We start from the raw sequence: 25,257 nt of genomic DNA on the forward strand, positions 1-25,257 counted from the left end.
TCTCACTACATTTTTCAAATTCTCAATTTTAAAAGATAATTGAGAATTCTCCTTAATGGAAGATTGTAAAACTTTCACTGATTCAATCCAAGTCTTATTATCATCAGAAGATTTCTTAGACTGTATTTTAAATGGTTCCAAAGCTGATAATCTGATTCCCATATCCATAATCTTAGCTTCTTCTGATTTAAATTGTGAAGAAATCACTTTACCTAAAACTTCTATGGCTTCCCATATTGATTCCAAAGTTATATGAGTGGGTCTGACCAAAAAAGAGGAAATATTGAAACCCGGTACCTCTAGTCCAGATTCTGGAGAAAGAATGTTCCTTGTCTCAGCAGCTACTGGGCTGTCTTCAGGCACAGCTCCCCGCAGAAGTCCAGTAGTATCGAGAGCCTGGGCCTCTGTGGGTGAACCCTCCATCTTAAGGGGGGAAGGGGAAACAGCTGAACCCTCTTCTGCCTGCAATTTCACCCCGCCTGGGGTCGATGCTCTCGTGGTTGCAGGATTCGGCAGGGGAATCCGGGCACCGAAAGAGTGGTCGAAGAATCAAAGGAGAGAGCGAGTGATTCTCTTTCTCGCTCACCTCCCAACGATTCAAGCTCCGGGCCCGTCTCTGCTCTCGCATTACGTGGGCGTTCATCAGTCCACGTTGAGAGGGGCCAGGAAGGGCTACAGCTGATACCCTCCCCCTAACCCGTCTCTTATGAGAAGAATGCAGCATTACAGGGAAAGATGCAGTGAGACGCCCAAACCAAACGTTACTCTGCCATCCTGCTTCTTCATCCCTCGGACTGATTGTGATTTTGACCTCGGACTGGTAATCGACCATGAGCCACGCTACCTGCCACGACCCTTGCCTGGTAAACTGACACGAGCTTCGCCACCTGCCTCGACTGCTGCCTGTCCTATGTTCCTGCGCTACTGCCTGCTCCCATCTCTGACTTATGCACCGGTTGCATCTCTTCCCCCGAACTTCAGTCGTTGCAGAGGCCCCACCTAAGTCCAGCCGGCCCTGGCACCTGAGGGCTCAAACTAAGGGAAACGTGGGCTGGTAGTGGCGAAGCTCCAGCTGGGCCTCTGCTTCCACTGGCCTCGCCTGCTGACGGTGGGGACCTGTGGGGCTCCTTCCCACAGGTACTGTCAACTCCCCCTTGGTCCAAGGGTCCACCAGCACAACAGTAGCCGGACAAAACCCAGGATTTGAATATTGCTCTTCCGCTCCCCAGCTAAATTTTGTCTGGGCAGCTTGGGACAAAACTTACCCAGGTGAAAAAGATGCTGTGCTGGGGCCATTCCTGGGATGTTGTTTGACCATGTCAGTGCTGCTCAGTCAAAGGTAGCTGTGTAAGTCTGGTCAGATAATTACTCGTTCTGAACTTATCCCTCTCACCTGTTGTATGAACCTTGTTACATTAAAAGGGAACAGAGGCTATCTAGAATATCTTAATTTTCTACTGGAATAATAAATAATTTACAGTTTTAAAACTTTCAAAACATTAAAATAAAAAAGAAGCATACAAGTAATTGTGTTGCCTTGTGCTTCTCAGTGTCCCTTAGCAGTGGCTCTCATTTCCCTTGGGGGTCGGGTAGTTGTCATGGTATTAACTTTATGCCATGAATATTCATGAGCTGTATTTGTGGGTTCTACAGCCCAGGTTGATAAGCATAACCAGGCTTGTTTTGGGGGCCATAAGAGCCAGAGCTGAGATAGTGCTGACCAGAAGCAGAGGGGAAAGGTGAAAAGAGCCCCTCACTTGCCGAGGACGTTTCCCTGACCCGTCAGAGTACTGCGTCTTCCCTCACTCATTGTAACCTGTGAGGGAGGTGGAAGGCTGAGAATCAGAGGCAGGATGGAAGAGGGCTTTATTAATACAGTTGAGAGATAGAGAGATAAACTGCGCGCTGAGAGCCTTGGGAAATGAGAGATGGGTAGAAGTAGGAAAGCAAGCAAGAGGCTGAAAGTAAGGGAGGAAGAGAGAGAGGGTAGGAGAGGGACTGATGAGGGGAGAGGTTGGGAGGGAAAGTGGAAGGCATGAGATGAAGACCAAAGGCGGAGAAGTGAAGAGGAACTGGAAATTAGAAAGAAAGACGAGCAAAGTGAGAAAAGAGATGAGGGAGCTAAATACTGGGAAGAGCGATGGAAGGGGAGAGAGAGATGGAGGGACACATAAAAAAGGTCGATGTAATAAGCCGTGCTGAGCCTACTGCGGGTTTTTACTCATGTTTTAGCTTGGGCTTTTTAGCACCAAACTTACTCAGGCATGTAATAGGGGTTTTAACTCTGGAAAAACCTGCGCCAAGTAACCAGTGTAATATGCTTAGCATGGGTGCCTGCAAATCCCGTGCCAAAGCCGGGAGATATGCACGTGTCTCGGGCCGGGGTGCGTTGCGTGCATTTTAAGAAGCACTTGAGTACGCGCATATCTTCCGGTATGGGCACAAATTAAAAAATTAAACAAGAGTCAGGGTGTGGGCGTGGTTTGGGCGGAGCATGGGCGGGACATCGGCATTCTGGGATGGTGACTTGAAATGTGCGTGCCAGGGACCCCTTCTGCTATGGATGTTGAGTAAGTTTTAAAATAAAATCAGGGCTAGGGAGCGGGGTTTGAAGGATGGGGCTAATAGGGTGGAAGGGAGGAAGTTTAATTAGGGGGTTTAGGAAGTTGTGAGCCTTTACCTGGACGAGCTGGGAACGGACTGGAGAAACTGGTAATTGCATTGGCAAGCGTATCGAATAAAAACTCTTCACTTACGTGGTAGAGGCAGCATTTGTGTGCACAAGTGCAAGTTCCATATCAAATTGCGCGCACGTGTACACGCAAACAGCCGATTTTATATCATGCGCACATATGCTACAAAATGGCTGCATCCATTCGCATGCGCCACCATATGCGAGTACATATACACCCGCGCGGCTGTTTAATAGTTACCATCCCCCTGTGGTCTCACCACAGAATGATATAGAGGTATTATAGCATTCTCTGTTTGTCTCCATTCCTTTCCTAATAATCCCTAACATTCTTTTTGCTTTTTTTGACTGCCACTGCCCACCGAGCCGAGGATTTCAAAGTATTGCCCACGATGATGGCCAGATACTTTTCCTGGGTTGAAACACTTAATAAGAAACCTAACATTGTATAACTACAGTGTGGGTTACTTTTCCCTATGTGCATCACTTTGCACTTGTCCACATTAAATTTCATCTGCCATTTGGACACCCAGTCTCCCAGTCTTGCAGAGTCTTCCTGCCATTTCTCGCAATCCGCTTGTGATTTCATTACTCAGAATAATTTTGCGTCATCTGCAAATCTGATCACCTCACTCTTCATTCCCTTTTCCAGATCATTTATAAATATATTAAATTCATTCCAATACAGATCCCCAAAGCATTCTATTGTTTACCGTTCTCCACTGAGAAAACTGACCATTTATTTCTACTCTCTGTTTCCTGTCTTTTAACCAATTTGCAATCCACAATAAGACATTGCCTCCTATCTCATGACTTTTTATTTTTCTCTGGCGTCTCTCATGGGGAACTTTGTCAGATGCCTTCTGAAAATCCAAATATATTATATGCACTGGATCACCATTATCCACATGTTTATTAACCCCTTCAAAAAATGTAGCAAATTGGTGAGGCAAGACTTCCCTTGTGTAAATCCATGCTGGCTATGTCCCATTAAAACATTTTTTTTTTTTTTTTTTATATACCGACATTCATCTCAATTGAGATATCACACCGGCTTACATTCAGGTACTGTAGGTATTTCTCTATCCCCAGAGGGCTTACAATCTAAGTTTTTGTACCTGAGGCAATGTAGGGTAAAGAGACTTGCCCAAGGTCACAAGGAGTGATAGCGGGACTTGAACCTTGGTCTCCTGGTTCATAGTCCAGTGCTCTAACCACTAGGCTACATATCTTTCTATGTGCTCTCTGATTTTATTCTTTAGAATAGTTTCTACAATTTTTCCAGGCACTGAAGTCAAACTCACTAGTCTATAGTTTCCTGGCTTAACCCTGGAGCTCTTTTTAAAGATTGGCATCAGATTGGCCACCCTCCAATCATTAGGTACAATATACAATTCTAATGATTGGTTACAAATCTGCAATTTCATTTTATAATTCTTTCAGAACTCTGGGGTGTGAGCCATCTGGTCAAGGCAATTTGCTACTCTTTAGTTTGTCAATCTGCCCTATTATATCATCCAGGTTCATCATGATTTATTTCAGTGTTTCTGAATCATCATTAAATACTATTTCTGGCATGAGTATTTCCCCAAACAGTGAAACCCCTATAGTTGACACTTAATTTACGATTGAGATGGGGATCAGTCTACGCTAGCAATAATATTCCAAATCCCCGCCACTCTATAGTATTACCTTAGGCGAAAAAATACCTTCCTTGACCTTCATAATAGGCATCATTGTGCGGCAACACGTACCATTTATCACTCTGCCTTATTTTTAATCATTGGTCAGTCCCTTTTTACTATTTTGTAGTGCAAATCATAAAGTGCTCCGTGCTTTTTTTGTGCTTTTTTTAAAAATCCATTTCATTCCACATATATCTTTTCCTTTTCCCACATTTCTTAAAATCAATGAGAGAATAATATGATCACTTAGCTTGTAAATCCAATATTCTGCATGTTGTTGCCCAAATTTCTTCACATCCGAAATTATATAGCAATGTGGCTCTGTTTCACACCGCTATACTGTGTCTGTGTATTTCCCCAACATCCTCTTCAGTAAACACTGAAAACAAAGAACATAAGAACATAAGAAATTGCCATGCTGGGTCAGACCAGGGGGCCATAAAGCCCAGCATCCTGTTTCCAACAGAGGCCAAATCAGGCCACAAGAACCTGGCAATTACCCAAACACTAAGAAGATCCCAAGCTACTGATACAATTAATAGCAATAGCTATTCCCTAAGTAAACTTGATTATTTATTTATTTATTTATTTATTTATTTAACGTTTCTTTTATACCGATGACCGTTCGCACATCGCATCGGTTTACAGTGAACAAAAACCATTGGGCAGAGCCCTTACATATAACAGATAACATAGTGAACTAGGCAACATATAAATAATTTTTGGGAGGAGCCCTTACATAAAACACACATCAATGATTAGATGCTATGGTTAATAGCCGTTAATGGACTATGATTAATAGCCGTTAATGGACTTCTCCTCCAAGAACTTAACCAAACCTTTTTTGAACTCAGCTACACTAACTGCACTAACCACATCCTCTGGCAACAAATTCCAGAGCTTTATTGTGCATTGAGGGCCGGATTTTAAAAGGGTTAAGCGCATAAGGTACGCTCGTAACCCTTCTAAAATGGCCCTGCATGCGCCGACCCTATATTGCATAGGCTTCTGGCGCCCGCAAAGCCCCGGGACGTGCGTAAGTCCCGGGGCTTTCTTGGGGTGGGCGTGTTGGGGGGGCGTGACGCTGCCGATGCATCATCGGGGGGCGTGTCGGCGTGACACAGTCGGCGTGTCATACGGGGGCGGTGCCACGGGCGTGGTTTCGGCCCGGGGGCGTTACGGGGGCATGGCCACAGCCTCCGGACCAGCCCCCGGACTGGAACATGGCACGCGGCAGCCGGCCGGCGCACGCAAAGTTACGCCTGCTTTGAGCAGGCGTAATGTCTGCGACAAAGGTGGGGGGTTTTAGATAGGGCCGGGGGTGGGTTAGGTAGGGAAAGGGAGGGGAAGATGGGGGGAGGCGGAAGGAAAGTTCCCTCCAAGGCCATTCCGATTTCAGAGCGGCCTTGGAGGGAATGGGCAGTGCGCGCAGGGCTCGGCGCGCGCAAGTTGCACAAATGTGCACTCTCTTGTGTGCGCCGACCCTGGATTTTATAAGATACGCACAGCTACGCACGTATCTTATAAAATCCGTCGTACTTTTGTTTGCGCGTGAGCTCTTTTTTAAAATGTACCTCTGAGTGAAAAAGAATTTTCTCCGATTAGTCTTAAATGTGCTACTTGCTAACTTCATGAAATGCCCCCTAGTCCTTCTATTATTCAAAAGTGTAAATAATCGATTCACATCTACTCGTTCAAGACCTTTCATGATCTTAAAGACCTCTATCATATCCTCCTTCAGCCGTCTCTTCTCCAAGCTGAACAGCCTTAACCTCTTCAGCCTTTCTTCATAGTGGAGCTGTTCCATCCCCTTTATCATTTTGGTTGCCCTTCTCTGTACTGTCTCCATCACAACTATATCATTTTTGAGATGCAGCGACCAGAATTGTACACAGAAGTCAAGTGCGGTCTCACCATGGAGCGATATAGAGGCATTATGACATTTTCCATTTTATTAACCATTCCCTTCCTAATTCCTAACATTCTGTTTGCTTTTTTGACTGCTGCAGCAAACTGAGCTGGCGATTTTAAAGTATTATCCACTGTGATGCCTAGATCTTATTCCTGGGTGGTAGCTCTTAATATGGACCTAACATCATGTAACTACAGCAAGGGTTATTTTTCACTATATGCAACACCTTGCACTTGTCCACATTAAATTTCATCTGCCATTTGGATGCCCAATCTTCCAGTCTTGCAAGGTCTCCTGTAATGTATCACAATCCGCTTGTGATTTAACTACTCTGAATAATTTTTTATCATCTGCAAATTTGATAAGCTCACTTATCGTATTCTTTTCCAGATCATTTATATATATATATATATATATATATATATATATATATATATATATATATATATATATTGTAAAGCACTGGTCCAAGTACAGATCCCTGAGGCACTCCACTGTTTATCCTTTTCCACTGAGAAAATTGACCATTTAATCCTACTCTCTGTTTCCTGTCTTTTAACCAGTTTGTAATCCATGAAAGGACATCGCCTCCTATCCCATGAAATTATAGTTTTCTTAGAAGCCTCTCCTGAGGGACTTTTTCAAACGCCTTCTGAAAATCCAAATACACTACATCCACTGGTTCACCTTTATCCACATGTTTATTAACCCCTTCAAAAAAATGAAGCAAATTTGTTAGGCAAGCCTTCCCTTGGGTAAATCCATGTTGATTGTGTTCCATTAAACCATGTCTTTCTATATGCTCTACAATTAAGAGTCTTCAGGTACAATGGATGATTTTAATGATAGGTTACAAATTTTAACTAATAGATCAGAAATTTCATTTTTTAGTTCCTTCAGTACCCTAGGATGCAAACCATCCGGTCCAGGTGATTTGCTACTCTAGTTTGTCAATCTGGCTACTACATCTTCCAGGTTCACAGTGATTTTGTTCAGTTCGTCTGACTCATCACCTCTGAAAACCATCTCCGGAACTGGTATCTCCCTAACATCCTCATTAGTAAACACTGAAGCAAATAATTCATTTAATCTTTCTGCTATGCCCGTGTGTTCCCTAAGAGGCTGATTTTAAAAGCCCGGTGTGCGCAAATCCCGGCCAAGCACATTTTCTAAGCGGCCTGGCCACTCGTGTATCTCCCTGGATTTGCATGCGCGCCGAGTGCATTATCCAAGCAGCCCGGCCATGCACGAATTTCCCAGTACGCGTGGAAGTGCCGAGTTTGTAAAAAGGGGAGGGCCGAGGGAGGGGGTGGGTGTGGGGGCTGGGCAGGACATCACCATTAAACGTTGTTCCAGTGAAGTGAGTACCAGCAGCCAGCTGACACGCACAACTTACATCTGCTCACAGGAGCAGATAAGTTGCAAATCCAAAATATTTAGGGTAGGTAAGTGGGGTTTAGGGGTCCGAGAGGAGAGGGGAAAAGGGAGGAAGGGATAGGTAGTGGGTTAGGGAACTGGGGAAAGGGGTGAATGCGTTGGTGCACGTGTCTAAAAAAAAATCCCCCCCTCTAGCGTGTGTGAGTTGGCAACTGTGCGCACAAGCACACACAATATAAAATCGGGCATGCATGTTCACACGTGGGTAGCTGATTTATAAATCAGCTTTTAAAATCAGCCTCTTAGGGAACACACGGGCATAGCAGAAAGATTAAATGAATTATTTGCTTCAGTGTTTACTAATGAGGATGTTAGGGAGATACCAGTTCCGGAGATGGTTTTCAGAGGTGATGATCAGAAGAACTGAACAAAATCACTGTGAACCTGGAAGATGTAGTAGCCAGGTTGACAAACTAAAGAGTAGCAAATCACCTGGACTGGATGGTTTGCATCCTAGGGGTACTGAAGGAACTAAAAAATGAAATTTCTGATGTATTAGTTAAAATTTGTAACCTATCATTAAAATCATCCATTGTACCTGAAGACTCTTAATTGTAGAGCATATAGAAAGACATGGTTTAATGGAACACAATCAACATGGATTTACCCAAGGGGAGTCTTGCCTAACAAATTTGCTTCATTTTTTATACGTGTGAGCGTGGCGAAGCATGTATATTAGAAAATCGGCACGTCCATGTGTGCATGCCGGGAACTGCGCGCACAAGGATGCCTGTGCGCTGATTTGAAAATTTACTAAGTGACGTTTTAACCCCTTGATTGTCTAATGCAGGGAAGCAAACTTTTTGAGCCATGGCCCCCTTTCCATTCATGTGATTGGTTGGGGACACCAAAGATGGGTTACCATATATATATATCTACACACTCACACATGCATATGTTGTGTTTTCACCAGGCAGCCTTACTACCAACCAAAGGCTCTTTAAGATGCTGAAAGGAGCAAGCTCATACACATAACTTGCACATGGGCAGAGAGAGGTAGACACCCCTTACCCAGATAGAGAGAAATAGATACCTCGTACCCAGACACCCCCACACTGAGTGTTCAATTGTTAACTGGATCTGGGAGGGAGAAAGAAATGACTTCATATGTGAAAATATCTATTCATGGAAATATGTAGATCCATATACTGAGTGCAATGAAAATGCAACTTTTTTTCAAACAGCGAATTTCACAGGTAGAGAATTCCAGCCAGTCATGATAAAGACCCCCATGATTTCTCTTGGTAGCCTCAAGTATGTGTCGCAGATCCCTAAACTTGAAGTCCATAAATCTGATCATTGTTATTCAGTGAGCTGCATTTCCAAATCCTCAATACACATCCACTGAAACACTGTCAAATCCATCAGAAAAGAAAACATTGGGCCAAACCACTAGAAATCTTGAAATATGAATGAAGATATGAGTTCTTGCATGTACAGACTAATTTCAGCAACACCGATGGTACGATGTTTTGAAAATTGAAGTTTCAATGTCCCAAGAAAAAAATGCTGAGTTTTGCCAAAAATGTCTTCCATGTTTCAAAAAGATCCATAACAGTTTGGGTGGCACCCTGCAGACAGAGGTAGAGTTTCTTTAGATGTGTAGTGATGTCACTTGGGAGCATTAGTTGCACAACCCATTTGCCATAATTCAGTTCTGTGTAATTTTGACCTTTTTCTGACAAAAAGGTATTGATTGCATCAAAACAGTCCACAAAGCATGCCAGAACCTTTCCACAGCTTTGCCAGTGAATGTTGTTGTGAAGTGGAATGTCCTAGTATTCGCTGTCCATTTCCTCAAGCAGACCTTGAAACTGTGTGTCAAGGCTCATTAAGCAACAAGAAAGTTTATGATCTTTAAGAGCATAAGAAATTGCCATGCTGGGTCAGACCAAGGGTCCATCAAGCCCAGCATCCTGTTTCCAACAGTGGCCAATCCAGGCCACAAGAACCTGACAATTACCCAAACACTAAGAAGATCCCATGCTACTGATGCAATTGATAGCAGTGGCTATTTCTGTTGTAGGTATCAGATTGTTTAACTCGGAATTAGAAATCTTGGCACAAAGATTTTCTTGATGAGTAATACAATGATCATTTACTATTGGGAGGCCAATTTGATTCTCAATGATCTTTACAAATCCTTTCTTTTTTTTCCGACTATAGCAGGGGTACTACCAGTCATCTCAGAACATATTTTTCTGATGTCAATTCTTCTTTCCTCAATCGATTAACAGAAGTCTTGTTTTATCTTCCACTGTTGTGCCATACAAGGGTTTTAGGAAGCATAGCTCTTAAATTTCATCTGAGTCACAGTATCTTGCAAGAATTACTAACTGTGGTACATCATTTAAATCAAGCATATTATTAAATACCACTGCATCTTTTAACACCACCATCTGTTGTTTGTTAACATTTTCTGCCATTTCACTTATGTGTCTCTCCACTGATATGGCAGATGCAGCTAACTATTTTTATTTTGGAGATGACTGTGTTTTTATTGGGCAATCCATTGTACAAAACATCCAAAGAACTGAGAAAAACCTTTTTCATATATCCCCCCTTCTGTAAATGTTTTCCATATTTTGTAACACATTGTGCAATTCTTTTATTTAAATTAATTTTTTAAATTATCTTATATTTTGCAATTCTAACAAAAGTCATTGTGGATTACAGACAAATATACACAGTTAAATAAAGCATAAAACATAATTGTACAAAATAAAAACGATAATGATAACAATAAAAATGTACACATAAGTTTAACTTCCCTTGATTTTTACTGACACAGAAGTTAGTAAAGGTACTGCTTTGCGTTCTGTATTTTTCAATGGCCCGCTTGACTTGGCTGGTTGAAAAAGTTGTTGGACATTTGATATGCGGCAAACAGCGTTCTCACTGCACAGAGCATAGATAGCACAGTCTTTATGTTGAAAAAATCCATATTTGTCTCTTCAAGAGGGCTGAAATGGGCGCACATTTAACTTTGCTTTCTTAGGAGCTTCTATTTTGTCCTAAATATTTGATCCTCCACCTTAGTGTTAAAAAATGTGATCAGTGGCACACTACAGAGAATAACTGCAGATAACGACCAAAGTAGCACATCTAATCTGCCCATTTGATTTTTGTACACTTTGGTAGATGTGTGTATGGGTTCCCACATGCCAGCCAACACCTTCTCCCCACATCTTTTAACTGCCGTCCTCATCCTTTTCCTACCACTCTGTATCCAACCAAAGTCCGTTACAGTGTTGGCCTCCACCATTTCTGTCCCTTCTATGTTAAAATCCGTAGTTCCCAAGCTTATTAAAGTCTGGCTTTATCAATGGTCCTTTCATGCTGGTCCCCCAGTCTTCTTGGAGATCTAATTAAATTATACTATTGCTGTGACCACCGTTCCATGCCTTCCATTCCTTGAATGCCTCCTAGGAAGCATGAGGCATTGCCAGTGCTGCTTTTCAGCAGTAAAATATTCAAAATGTTTTATCCCCCCACGTAAGTGTAAGAAATGTGATTAATGGCATTCATCGTGAACATTCAGGTTGGGCCATTTGAAAATAGCCTTATTTTCCTCTCTGAATGGTATGGTGATATCATCATAATAATTATAATTTCTCCAATATTACATGGCCAACTTCATTTTTTTTTTACATTTGTTAATCACTATTATCCAATAGCTTGCAGCAGTTTACACAAAAACATACTGTAACTATATCATGAACAACTTTCAGTATCAGGTTTTTACATAAGAACTTGAATATTTTAATCAACAATAATTTTCAGTTAAAATTAATAATCAAGAGTTTTATGTAAAAATATGAATGATACTGATATGGTTTTTGTCAATAGAACTATCAGCCCTCAAACAATAACATCCTACCTAACATCCTACCTATGAAATGATAATACTGCAAATATTACACCAAGCCTTAAAATACCAATATACCTTCTATTAAGAAACAGAACAAGCCAGTCTGCTATAGATCCCTACACAGAAACTACGCATGCAACTAGCTAGCTGAATACCTTGCCTCAGTCACACACAGACAACACAAACTGACCCTTATCAAATACAGAAAAAGTCATCATAAAGTTAAATATAAGCAGAAACATGCAAATACTGAACTGGAAACCACAATAAGCCAGACTGTACTTTCTTAGAGAAAATATTGTTGATCTCATATTTTGTCTGAAGCAAGGACTGTAAGTTGGCAGCCAACAGGAGCTCTCTGTTAATTCTCTTCCTAATTTTGGTTTCTTGATTAAGGACTATTGTCATAAGAACATAAGAAGTTGCCTTATTAGGTCAGACTGAGGGTTCATCAAGCTCAGCATCCTGTTTCCAACAGTGGCCAATCTAGATTACAAGCACCTGGCAAGTACCCAAACACTAAGTAGATCCTATGCTACTGATGCCAGTAATAAGCAGTGGCTATTCTATAAGTCAAATGATTAATGGCAGTTTATGGACTTCTTCCATAGGAACTTATCCAAACCATTTTTAAACCCAGCTACACTGACTGCCTCAACCACATCCTCTGGCAATGAATTTCAGAACTTAAATGTGCATTGAGTGAAAAATAATTTTCTCTGATTTGTTTTAAATGTGCTACTTGCTAACTTCATGAAGTGCCTAATAGTCCTTGTTTTATCTAAAAGAGTAAATAACCAATTCACATTTACCCATTCAAGTTCTTTCGTGATTTTATAGACCTCTATCATATCCCTCCAAGCTGAACAGTCTTAACTTCATTATCCTTTCTTCATAGGGAAACCATTTCATGACCTTTATCATTTTGGTTGCCCTTCTCTGTACCTTCTCTAGTGCAACAATATCTTTTTTGAGATTCAGCAACCAGAATTACACACAGTATTCAAGGTGTGGTCTCAACATGGAGCGATACAGAGGCATTATGACATTCTCCATTTTATTCACCATTCCCTTCCTAATAATTCCTAACATTCTGTTTGCTTTTTTAACTGTTGTGGCACACTAAGCTAATGATTTCAATGTATTATCCACTATGATGCCTAGATCTCTTTCCTGGATTGTAACTCCTAAAATAGAATCTAATATCGTCTAAATACAGCATGAGTTATTTTTACCAATATGCATCACCTTGCACTTGTCTACATTAAATTTCATTTGCCATTTGGACGCCCAATCTTTCAGTCTTGAAATGTCTCCTGCAATTTATCACAATCTGCTTGTGATTTAACCACTCTTAGCAATTTTGTGTTATCTGCAAATCTAATCACCTCACTCATCGTACCCCATTTCCAAATTCTTTATAAATACAGTAAAAAGCAACTACTGTAATGTTTAACGTTTTCCATTGAGAAAACTGTGTTATGGATGTGGGTCCTTGGGCAGACGAGGCTGGAGAGACCTCACTGGGGCTTCACCAGTACCAGCCTCGTTCACCTCAGGTTGAGCCCTTGGGTACCAGGGCCAGCTGGTCTCAGGCAGGTGGCATATCTCGTGGGGTCTCAGGCAGGTGGCATATCTCGTGGTCGGGCAGGTAAGGGTCTGGGCAGGCGACATATCTCGTGGTCAGGCAGGCAAGGGTCTGGTTCGAAGTAGGTAGAATTCCAGGAACTCAGGCAAGACGAAATAGTTTGAGGCCTGGGAGGAGGAGTCATGACCCCTCCCACAGTGACCCCTGAAAAGGGGTCATGTGGCGCGCACCTGTTCCTGGGAGACCAGGGGTCAGGAGGAAGGCCTGAGCAGGGCCTGACTGCATGCCAATTGGCGCATGGTGCCATCATGGCGGCCCATGAGAGAGGCAGCGGCGGAGCGTGCTGGCCGTGGCTCCTGGCCGCAGCAAGGCTTCTGGGGCCGGAGGAGGCGGACCCAGCAGTGCTGGTAAGGGAGGGAGACTGGTCGCGGGTCTCCACGGCCGGCTCCTGTAAACCGACTATTTAATCCTACTTTTTGTTTCCTGTCTTTTAACCAGTTTGCAATCCACAGAAGGACATCACCTCCTTGAATTTTTAGTTTTCTTGGAAGCCTCTCATGAGGGATTTTGTCAAATGTATTCTGAAAATCCAAATATACTACATCTACTAGTTCACTTTTATCCACATGTTTATTAACCCCTTGAAAAACTGTAGCAGATTTCTGAGACAAGACTTCCCTTGGGTAAATCCATGCTGGCTGTATCCCATTAAATCATGTCTTTCTATATGTTCTGTGATTTTGATCGTTGAAATAGTTTCCCTGATTTTTCCTGGCACTGAAGTCTAGCTCACCAGTCTACAGTTTCTCGGATCACCCCTAGAGCCCTTTTTAAATATCAGGGTTAGATTTGCCACCCTCCAGTCTTCAGGTACAATGGATGATTTTAATGATAGGTTACAAATTACTAGTAATGGGTCTGAAATTTCATTTTTAAGTTCTTTCAGAACCTTGGGGTGTATACCATCCAGTCCAGGTGATTTGCTACTCTTTAGTTTGTTAGTCTGTCCTTTTAAATCTTCCAGGTTCACCATAATTTGGCTCAGTTCATCTGAATCGTCACCCCAGAAAATCGTCTCCGGAATGAATATCTCCCCAACATCCTCATTAGTAAATACCTAAGCAAAGAATTAATTTAGTCTTTCCACGATGGCCTTATCTTCCCTAAGTGCCCCTTTTACCCCTTGATCATCTAACAGTCCAACTGACTCCCTCACAGGCTTTCTGCTATGCATATATATTTAAAGTTTTTTATTATTAAATTTTGCCTCTACAGCCAACTTCTTTTCAAATTCTCTCTTAGCCTGTATTATCAATGGTTTATATTTAACTTACCAATTATTATGCTTTTTTCTATTTTCTTCAGATGGATCCTTCTTCCAATTTTTGAAAGACATTCTTTTGGCTAAAATAGCCTCTTTCACCTCGCCTTTTAATCATGCCGGTAATCACTGTGCTTTTAAGATCGTTTTTTTAAACAATGTTCACACCTTTTGTACACTCTTAGGGTCTGATTTTAAAAAGCATTTACATGCATAAAACTGGGTTGTACTTGAATAAATGTGTTTTATTCAAGTAAGTGGGCTTTCGAAGTACACTTTACTTGAGAAAATGGCTTTTGAAAATTGCTATGATAGTATGTTATATTTATGCATGTAACTCCTTTGAAAATTATCTCTTTAACCTTTGTAGCTGCGCCTTTCAGTTTTTTCTAACTATTTTTGTCATTTTATCAAACTTTCCCTTGTGAAAGTTTAGTGCTAGAGTTAGGGATTTACATATTGTCTCCTTCCAGTCATTAATTCAAATTTGAACATGTTATGATTACTATTGCCAAGTGGTCCCACTACTGTTATCTCTCTCACCAAATCCTGCATTCCCCTAAGAATTAAATCTAAAATTGCTCCCTCTCTCATCAGTTCCTGAACCAATTGCTCCATGAAGCAGTCATTTATTCCATTCAGGAACTTTCTCACTCTACCATGTCCTGATGTTACATTTACCCAGTCAATATTGAAGTAACTGAAATCTCCCATTATTACTGCACTGCCAAATTGATTAGCTTCCCTGATTTCTCTTAGCATTTCATCATTCGTTGTATCATTTTGGCCAGGTGGACGGTAGTATACTCCTGTAGTTATACTCTTCCCCAACACACATGGGATTTCGACCCATAAAGATTCTCTGTACATTTAGTCTCCTGCAGGATCTTTATCCTGTTGGACTCTGCCATCCTGGACATAAAGCACTCCCCTACCCCCCACCAAGATGATCCTCCCTATTGTTGCAATATAATTTGTACCCTGGTATAGCACTGTCCCATTGGTTATCCTCCTTCCACCAGGTCTCCTCATTCACTGCTATACACTCTAACTCTCCCATCTTACTTCTTCAAAGTGGGTTTTTTGTTTGCTTTAGCAACCTGCTTTTCAGTTGTTACGGATAATTTGGAATCCTTTAGCTCAGGTTATTCTTTACTTATAGGCATATGGACTACTTTTGCTTTTATTGGAACCTCTCTGTTGAGATGCCCTAACTCTCCTGTTTCATTAGTATCCTTCAAGGATACATTCCTCCGAACCATGCACTGCTGAGTGACTGTCGGCTTTCCCCTTTGTTCTAGTTTAAAAGCTGCTCTATCTCCTTTTTAAAAGTTAGTGCCAGCAGCTTGGTTCCACCGTGGTTAAGATGGAGCCCCTCCTTTTGGAAAAGTCTCCCCCTTCCCCAGAAGGTTCCCCAGTTCCTAACAAAACTGAATCCCTCTTCCCTGCACCATCGTCTCATCCACGCATTGAGATTCTGGAGCTCTGCCTGCCTTCCTTTTTTAATTACAGACCCGTTTGAAATTATTAAACCTCTAAACATCCCTTCTCTTGCCTCCCATGCCCTCTGTAGAGAGCACTTGGCTTTATTGTTCTGGTATTCCTTCATTCCCTGGTGTTTCTAAAGGCTATTGTTTGGGCGCCATCTACTGTTTTCGAATAGCACTGTCTGCGCGTTAATATGCTGATAGAATGATCACTTACGCCCAGAGACTGAATTTACACTTTCCTCACCTTTGGAACTACAGTTCCTGATATTATGAAATTATCATTTGTTAAGAAGGTTTTATGTCTGTTAGGGAAAGAATAGTCGGGGGGGGGGGGGGTGTGAAACAATCTCCCTATAGCTTGTAGTTTCAAGTTACTTACTGAAGAAGGCAATTTTCAAAATAATTTGCCTTGGTAAATTGGCTGTCTGAAATTTGATACCCCTTACTCAGATAAGAGTACACATGTTGCATAAAAATGCTCATTAAATCAAGGATGGGTGAACAAGCCTCTAAAGACAGTAAAGATACTCTGGTAAGGGAATCTTTAAACTCTTGTAGAGAAATAGGAAAAAGGGCAACATCTAGAAGGCGGTGCACGCTAATGCTCATAGTGTGGGAAATGAAGTCCCAGGTCTAGAGACTGCTGTGGAAGAGGCTGATTTGGATGTAGTGGCAATGACAGAGACCTGCTACTCTGAGAACCAATGCTGGGTTATTAGTTACCCCGGGTTACAATGTATTCAGGAAGGACAGGGAAGAAAGAAAGGGAGGAGGAGTGGCACTATATATAAAATTGACATTATAGCAACAGAAGTGCAGGGCTTACGAAGTAAGGAGGTAAGAATTAAGGAGACAGAGGGAATGGAACATCTATTTATATTGGTGTGATTTACAGACCTCCTTCGCAGGCAGAAGAAATGGATAGAGATTTAATTGAAGACACGCACAAAATTGCTATGACAGGGAAGATGCAGGTGCCAGGGCATTTCCCTTTCCCAGATGTGGACATCCCACCTGCTGTGTCTTCTAGAAGCAGGGAGATCCTGGAGTCTCTGCAGGAAAGCCTTGAATAATTGTGTGTTATCTGCAAATTTAATCACCTCACTTGTTCCCTTTTCAAGATCTCTCCTTCCCAGCATCAGCGGCAACGTCTTAGGTCTCTTCAGGCCCCTGCTTGGCAATTGCGATGTGACTCCTGCCCTCTTCCCTACTTCTGGTCGCTAATTCTGCCCAGCTGCCCCTGCTCCTGGCTCACAGCCTGCGCTGGCCACTACCTCTCCTGCCCCGCTTCTCACTCATGGCTGGCACTAGTGCTAGATCCGCTGAGGAATGTTGTATTCTTTCGGAGTCTGTCCTCTGAAAGGCACAGGGGGCCCATAGGCTGGCGGTGACTCCAATGCTTCTAGCCCAGGAACGCCTGCGTCTTTCTCGGGGTGAGGTTTTGTGACACTGAAGCTAGATTGTCTTGCCTCTTCTGCACGAGCGGGCACTGCCACTGACTAGCCCATTGAGATGTGCCGTGTCGCCCCTCATCTCACAGTGGCCTCATCGATTGCCCAACTCACCCTACCCCAAAGTCAGCACTAAGTCATGCCTTGGAGTAAAGTGTATTCAGCTTTTTAAATTCATCACTTAAATATGCCAACTTCACGATAAAATGACTGTTACTAAACATGTGAGCACTATCAAGATTTTCCTTGGTTAAGTACTGGTAAAGTTCTTCCTCTGTTTGACCACTCATGTTAGAACAGTCGCCCGAGACAGAACAAAACATAAAGAAACGTGTTCTGCACGCATCTCTTCATATAGTGTAGGAAAAGTGCACGCCTTTAAAGATCTCAGTTTGTTGTAATTTGCAGTATTTCACAATGTTTATGGCTGTTGGTAGAACTTTCACTAATGGTGGGCTCAAATCTTTGGAAGCAAGAGCTTATTTATGAATCATGCAGTGTATCCACTCAGCACCAGGAGATTTTTGCCAAATTAAAGCTTGAAATCCTCATTGTCGGCCTGACATAGAGTGTGCTCCGCCTGTGCACACTGCCACACAGTTTGACCACTCCAGGAGATTTGCACTCATATGTGTATCAATTGTATTGAAAAGGACTTCAGGCTTGCTTGACCCTGTAAATTCTTGACAGAAGAATAATCCTTAGCACTATTTATTTCCTCATCTATCTTACCTATTCAGGTAGCTGTTCATTTAAAAGATCTGCTGTATCTGGAATTTGATGGGACACAGTATCACTGGACATCATCATCTTTAAAAGTTGGCTTGCACTAGACTCCTTCTGCATAGTAGTAAGCATGTCAACAGAGCTGGCCTTGGGCAGTTGCCCGGGGGCACTGAGACATGAGGGATGCCATCTGCAGGCAGAAGAGAGGAACCGCGATGTAGAAGAAGAGGTCTGCAGTATGGCCTCCGCAATCCCATCCCACAGTGACCAAAGAAAGGGTCTGGCGATAGCTGAAGAAGAGGTCCTGAGAGTGTGTGTATGTGTGTGAATGGGAGCCTGTGCGTATGGGAGTGTGTGTGTGTGTGTGGGAAGAAGACAGGAGGAGAGAGAAGAAACAGAAAGAAGAGGCCCTGAAAAAGGAATTAGGAAAAGAGCAACATGGGGAAAGTGGAAAAAAGAGACAGAAAAATAAAAAGATGTTAGGCTCCATATTAGGAGTTACCACTCAGGAAAGTGATCTAGGCGTCATAGTTGATAACACATTAAAATCATCGGCTCAGTGTGCTGCAGCAGTCAAAAAAGCAAACAGAATGTTGGGAATTATTAGGAAGGGAATGGTGAATAAAACAGAAAATGTCATAATGCCTCTGTATCTGGTGAGGCCACACCTTGAATACTGTGTACAGTTCTGGCCACCGGATCTAAAAAAAGATATAGTTGTGATGGAGAAGGTACTGAGAAGGGTGATCAAAATGATAAAGGGGATGGAACAGCTCCCTTGTGAGGAAAGGCTGAAGAGGTTAGGGCTGTTCAGCTTGGAGAAGAGAAGGCTGAGGGGGATATGATAGAGGTCCTCAAAATCATGAGAGGTCTAGAAAGGGTAAATGTGAATCAGTTATTTACTTTTTCGGATAATAGAAGGACTAGGGGGCATTCCATGAAGTTAGCAAGTAGCACATTTAAAACTAATTGGAGAAAATTCTTTTTCTCTCAATGCACAAATAAGGTCTGGAATTTGTTACTAGGGGATGTGGTTAGTGCAGTTAGGGGTAGTGCTACCCGGCGTGCACATGTGTATGCCCGATTTTATAACTTGCACGCGCATGTTATAAAATCAGGGGTCGGTGCGAGCAAGGGGGTACACAATTGTGCATCTTGCACGCGCCGAGCTGCGCTGCCTTCTTCCGTTCCCTTCCCTCTAACCTAACCTTCCCACCCCATCCCCTAACCTTTCCCCCATGCCCTACTCTAACCCCCCCAAAATGTATATCTTACCTTTTGCGCCTGCCAGCATCCTGCCAGCACGCAATCCTCTGACACAGCAGCAAATGTCTGCTGTGTCAGAGGCCTCTGGCCCTGTCCATGCCCCGCCCCCGGACCACCCATTTAGAAAAGCCCCGGGACTTACACGCGCCCCGGGACTTTACGCGCGTCGCCGGGCCTTTTAAAATAGGCCCGGCATGCGTAACCTTTTGAAAATCCGGCCCTTAGTTTAGCTGGGTTTAAAAAAGGTTTGGATAAGTTCTTGGAGGAGAAGTCCATTACCTGCTATTAATCAAGTTGTCTTAGGGAATAGCCACTGCTATTAATAGCATCAGTAGCATGGGATCTTCTTAGTGTTTGGGTAATTGCCAGGTACTTGTAGCCTGGATTGGCCACTGTTGGAAACAGAATGCTGGGCTTGGTCTGACCCAGTATGGCAATTTCTTATGTTCTTATGACAAAGTTAAAAAAAAAAATTAAAAATTATTTTGAATTTTATAACGATTGGAATATGTCATCTCTGAGAAAGTGCATTACTTATATTTTTGCATTTTGCTCTTTCTTCAGAGTTCCATTATTCAGAGTCTCTCCTTCTATTCATTTCAGTTTTGACTGCATGTTTCTGTTTCTGCTTTGTAGTCCCTTAATTCTGTAGTAGATAAGGGTCGGAATGTATTCTGCATGTTTCACTGAGCTGCAGTATTTCTGCTAACATGTAGTTTCTCTGTAGGGATTTGTAGCAGTCTGGCTTGTTCTGTTATCCCAGTAAGTGATGTATTAGTGTTTTAGGGCCTGGTATAATATTTGTATTGCTGCTTTTTCATAGATAAGGTTGCTGCTGTTTGAGTCCTGAGAATTAGTGCTGTTATTGTATGGTATGGAAAGATTTTAGGTGTCTTTTTTTTTTTCAGGGGTTTGTGTTACTTCACAGGAAGGATAAATTTAAAACACGCATGCATGCACCAATTTACATATGTATAGGGGAGCGTGCCTAAGTGATGTGCACACACGATATAAAATACACTTAAATCTACCCAACAACATGCTTGCTTATCTAAAATATATGTGGCATATATTCTCAACATAGCCAGATAAGTAACATTTTAATACTTATCCGGTTATAGTACTTAGCTGGGAAAGTAACGTTTTTTGAGACTCATCCGGCTAACTGGCAGCAAAGCTGCCACTTACCTCAAGAAGTCAAACTTTATCCGGATAAGTGGCACAAATTTCTGTACGTATTTGTGCTCCTAATTTTAATCATTTACACGTGGAGATTTAATTTGCGTATTTTCCTTAGCGGTTGTCGGCTTTTCCGTGTGTAAGTCTTCAAATTTTATAACATGCGCACATGAAGGAAATTATCAGTTTGTCCAGTCTGTCTCTAGGTCATCAAGACCCTCCTTGTTCTTCAGCCTCAGCACCCCATAGTTTATCCAGACCCTTCACCCAATCAGTATTTGGCTATAAAGTATAATATTCTGACTTACACTTGATAATTAGCAGGTGTAAATATTTACAGGTAACAGCCGTAAGCGCATTGCTTATGCAGGTTATAAAATACCAAATTATAGAAGTAAACGGCCCTGCCCTTATATGAGCACATTTATTCGCGCACCAATACTTGCGTGTGTATAAGTGAGAGGTTTATAAAATAGCACTTACATGAATGAATATGTACAATTTGTGCGCATATCTGCTAATTTGTGAGTGCGCAACTCTTTGAAAATTCACCTGAAAGTGTTTGACAGTGGAGGGATTTTGCTTCCTGAGGAGACATCAGAATTTGAATGTATATTTCTTTGCATGTTGGATTGTAATGTGATGTGTCCTAGTTCTCCTCTGCACCAATTGTAAATCTTAAGTTCTTATGATTGTTATGATTATTGCTGTTTATTGTAGTTATGATGTTCTCTGCCTTTCTAAAAAGAGAATTCACGAAAAAATATATTAGTTGTTTTATTGCATGATTCGATCTGATGATTGTTATGTGACTTTTGTTTGCTTTTTATATGATATTATTTATGTTTATATTTATAAACAATAAATATAAAATAAATTAATACAGATTAATAAGGAATTTTTAATGTTGGTAGGTGCTTGAAATAATTCAGTTGCAGACTACTTAGAAATTCATTGCCGGGTATTATTTATCCATGAAAACAACTAGCAAGGCTCAGACCTATATGCCTACTGCCCACCCATGTTAACCTTGGGCCTCCCCAAAAAATCAGTTCTGGCTGTGCCATAGAGTGAGTTAGAACGTTCCTTTTCCCTCCCTTCTCCTTCCTTCCTATTGCTTTGACTTATATTGCTGGCAGCTGTGGCATCTTCGTCTTTTCTCTTAACCCTCATCAACAATTTTTTTTACTATAGCCAGTAGTTTAAATAATTAACTCGGTCCAATAAACAAAAATGTAAGAACAGCTTCTAAGATTATGAAAGAATAACCGTGCATAATGTGGCTGCTGTGTGAATGCGGAGTAATAAATAAAAAAACCCAAAAATATACAAGGGGATTCCTTTTGATGGGATAGGTTAGCTATCCACGTGAATTGGATAGTTCGCAGGTTCGCTGCACTTAACCCGCATACGTTGAGATTAAAAAATAAGAGACACTTCTGACGTGGATGAGTGCCAGGGGAGAGCCTGTCAGCATTACCTTGGGGGTTTGATGCTATGCGCCTGCCAGTAGCAGTGGGACTGCAGCCCCAGAATTCCAGGGCGGAGCGAGACTGCTGCTTCTGCAAAGGCCCTGGAGGTCCAGCTGCCAGTTCAGACGGCGATGGTGTCAGAAGATCCAACACCAAGTACAGAGCAGTAGACCGTGACTCACTGGTCGCTCTTTTTATAGGCTCATCATTTGCTAGATAATCCAAAAAAAAAAGACTGTAAATTTCCTTGTGCTCTTCTTCTCTAGTCAACTAATAATCAGGACTGGCAGCCATTTACCTTTCTGGATTGCCTTTGGAGGCCTCCGCCAGTAAGTTCTGGAATTTCGTTAGACCTTCCCCCAGCCCTTCGCACTGGCACTCCCGGATTCCTGCTCCCAGCTCTACATGTACATCGCCGCCGAGGGAGGAAGCAGTCAGCGTGTCATTGGGGAAATTAGCCCAAGGTCGGTGTGTAGGAGACTGCTGACAGGTGAACTCAAGCCTACCCACGGGTGAAACTGCGCAGGGCCGGCATCTCCCGCAGACTCTGGATCTCAGTGCAGTTTAAACTGTGGGTTACCTTGAGTGTACCTGATGAGGGAAAAGGGTGTTGGTGGTGTCCTGCAACCCCCAGGGGGTTGTGTCCCACAGTTTGTGAAGCCTTGATGTAAGCAACAAGTGTGCGCAGACCCAAAATAGGGAGTTTATAAAGTGCAAAAGAAAAAAAAAAAAGATCAAATTCATTAACGAAAGCATTTTATGATATTGTGTTAGTCTGTCTCAATCTTATTTATTTATTTGCTATATTCCTAAATGGCTTTCCTAGCCACACAGAAGTTGCCCAAAATGGTGTACAGGAAAAATTTTAAATACAATATTTTAATCGTTTGTAATCCGCCAGTTCCAAACAGTTGTTCTCCTCCAAGACCATCATCTTTCACTGCATTCAGGTTGCTGCTCCATTGAGTAGAAGAGAAAGGTGGCAGATGCTACACCGGATTGCTGCTAGCTTAGCAGGATGAGCAGTGAATCCAGAAAACAGCATGTGATGTAGGTGATCATATCCACTGGAGTGGTTTAATTGCCACCATGAACCGAAGAAGACGCGGTCCTTATCTATCAGATTCTTCTAAGACAGGCGGCATCACAATGAAGCTGCACTTTGCAGAGCGAGTGCCTGGCGGGGGTCAGGGGGTGGGGGATATACAGTAAAGGAAGAGCAGAGAAGCCTGCAATCCAATGTTGGCTTGCACACATCCCCTCCTCTGAGCAGACAAGGCTGAGCTGCCATACGTCAAGTCCTTGGTTGCCAGTCTGCCACATAATCCCTTCAAAGATATTCCATGACCGCCTATCTCTGCCTGCAGAGCAGCCGCCGTCCTGCTCACTTTGTAAGCCGGGTGGCTCTAAAATTGGACTGCCTTATCGGACCCTGCCAATAGTGGGCATCTTTTATCCCAAACTTGCCCCGTCCGTCCAAGCGCTGATTGTTAAAGGAGGTCCTGCCGCAGATTTTCTTACAGATCATGGCTGCATGTGAACACCATTATCACTTATTGTAAGACATGTGTCAGCACACTCACGCAGTGATGCGGAAGGCCACCAGGTTACAAAATAACCAAGGATTGCTCATTATTTCCCCTTTCCCCAGCAGCTTCCACCTTCTCTTATGGGCTTCCAGCTCAATCGGATCTTGGCCCCAGCTCGGATATGCTGCTCCCAGCAAAGGAAGGATGCAGTTTAATTCATTTTTTTAAATCACAGTTTCCCTAGGATAAGCGATTGCATGTGTGCATGTTCAGGAACATTCTGTGCTAGGAACCAGACGGAAGCATTTCACAAGGGATCAAACAAATCTTTATAAAACCTGCTTGGTCAGCTTTGGTAAACCTTCTCACTTTCCTTGGTAGCATTATTTGGACAAGGCGTGCTTGAGATTAGGCAAATCTTTTTTTTTTTTTTTACTGATTTTGAGGCCCATTTTTTTTTCCCCTCAGAAACCTATCGAAGCTCCTCGGTCAGCAGCGACTCCACGGAGAGAGCGAAGAAGGGACTGCTGGGGTTTTTCCGTATTAACAAGAGAAGTAGTAAGGTAAAACTTCCTGTATTCAAGCCTCTTTTCTTGTGGTTAAAGGGTGATGCCTGTTCCTTCCCTTTATAGGGGAGCCTGCAGAGCAAGGGGTGGCTGAGACTGGCTCAGTGGCAGTTCTTTGCACTGTGGCGGGAGGAGGTGGGGCTGGAGAGGGAGCCAGGTTTGATCTCCAGGCCTGGCTTCTACTCCTTGGGCCAGCCGAACCCTGGGAGTGACGCGGCAGTGGCGTTTGCAGCCTGGTGTTGGGGGAGGGGGGATCAGAGGAAGTCCATGCCATGGTGTAGGCTGGCCCAGAATTGCAGCGCATGCCGGGCTGTGGAGAGAACCGTGGTCTCTCTCTGTGGCATTCAGGAAGAGGACTGGAGGCCACGATGTCGGGGTTGCATGGCGGGGAGGGGGGAGTGAGGGAATAAAAGTGAAGACAAAGCCCTGGTTAGCTGGGAACGAAGGCCAGTGGTATCCAAGCCCTAGCTGGAGCAAGTTCTGATTGCGCCGGACCCCCAAAGGAGTAGGCCAAACAAGAAAAATTTTAAAAAAGGGGCCGATATTTGTTTGCAGTTGTAATACAGTAGGAAAGAAATGCAAATTACAGCAACCGGGACTCAAGCAGAAGCGCACAAGGAGCAAGCCCAGTAGAGCGTGGACCAGGACTGGTTCTCTCTTGTTTATATCTCTTTGCTGCTGCGCTACACAGGAAAACAAAAGCAAGGCCAGAGACTCCAGCTGAAGGACTTCAAATGATAAGAAGTGAATTTTCAAAACATTTATGCATGTAAAATTAGCATCTACGCGTGTCAGTAACTTGTACTCAGGAACGCTCTGTTTATAAACATCAAAAGTACGTGTGTATTTTCTGTTTTGCGCGCACGTTTACACACAAAAATAGGCGTGTTCTGGGGCGGAGCCAGGTAGTGCACGCATAAGTTGCTATTTTATAAGAGAGGTACAAGAGTACATTTGGCAGGTTATTTGCATGAATTTACACCTGCTAATTATCTTGCATAATTGATATCAGACTTGTCTCTTGTTTACTGTTGATTGGGTGGGAGGTCTGGGTGAAGAACCGGAAGGGTCT

The 25,257-nt window shown here is 42.7% G+C and overlaps 1 protein-coding gene across 7 annotated transcripts in view; it reads left to right on the forward strand.

The window, feature by feature from the left end:
- Positions 1–25,257, forward strand: part of COBL (cordon-bleu WH2 repeat protein) — a 438,118-nt gene that overhangs the window by 241,105 nt on the left and 171,756 nt on the right. For all 7 annotated transcript variants that reach the window (XM_029589712.1, XM_029589714.1, XM_029589716.1 and 4 more), the window contains one exon: positions 24,088–24,182. In XM_029589712.1, the coding sequence (XP_029445572.1) occupies positions 24,088–24,182 (95 nt within the window). The remainder of the gene's footprint in view (positions 1–24,087; positions 24,183–25,257) is intronic.

This window comes from Rhinatrema bivittatum, chromosome 2, assembly GCF_901001135.1.
Source record: "Rhinatrema bivittatum chromosome 2, aRhiBiv1.1, whole genome shotgun sequence".
Taxonomy (NCBI): Eukaryota; Metazoa; Chordata; class Amphibia; order Gymnophiona; family Rhinatrematidae; genus Rhinatrema; species Rhinatrema bivittatum.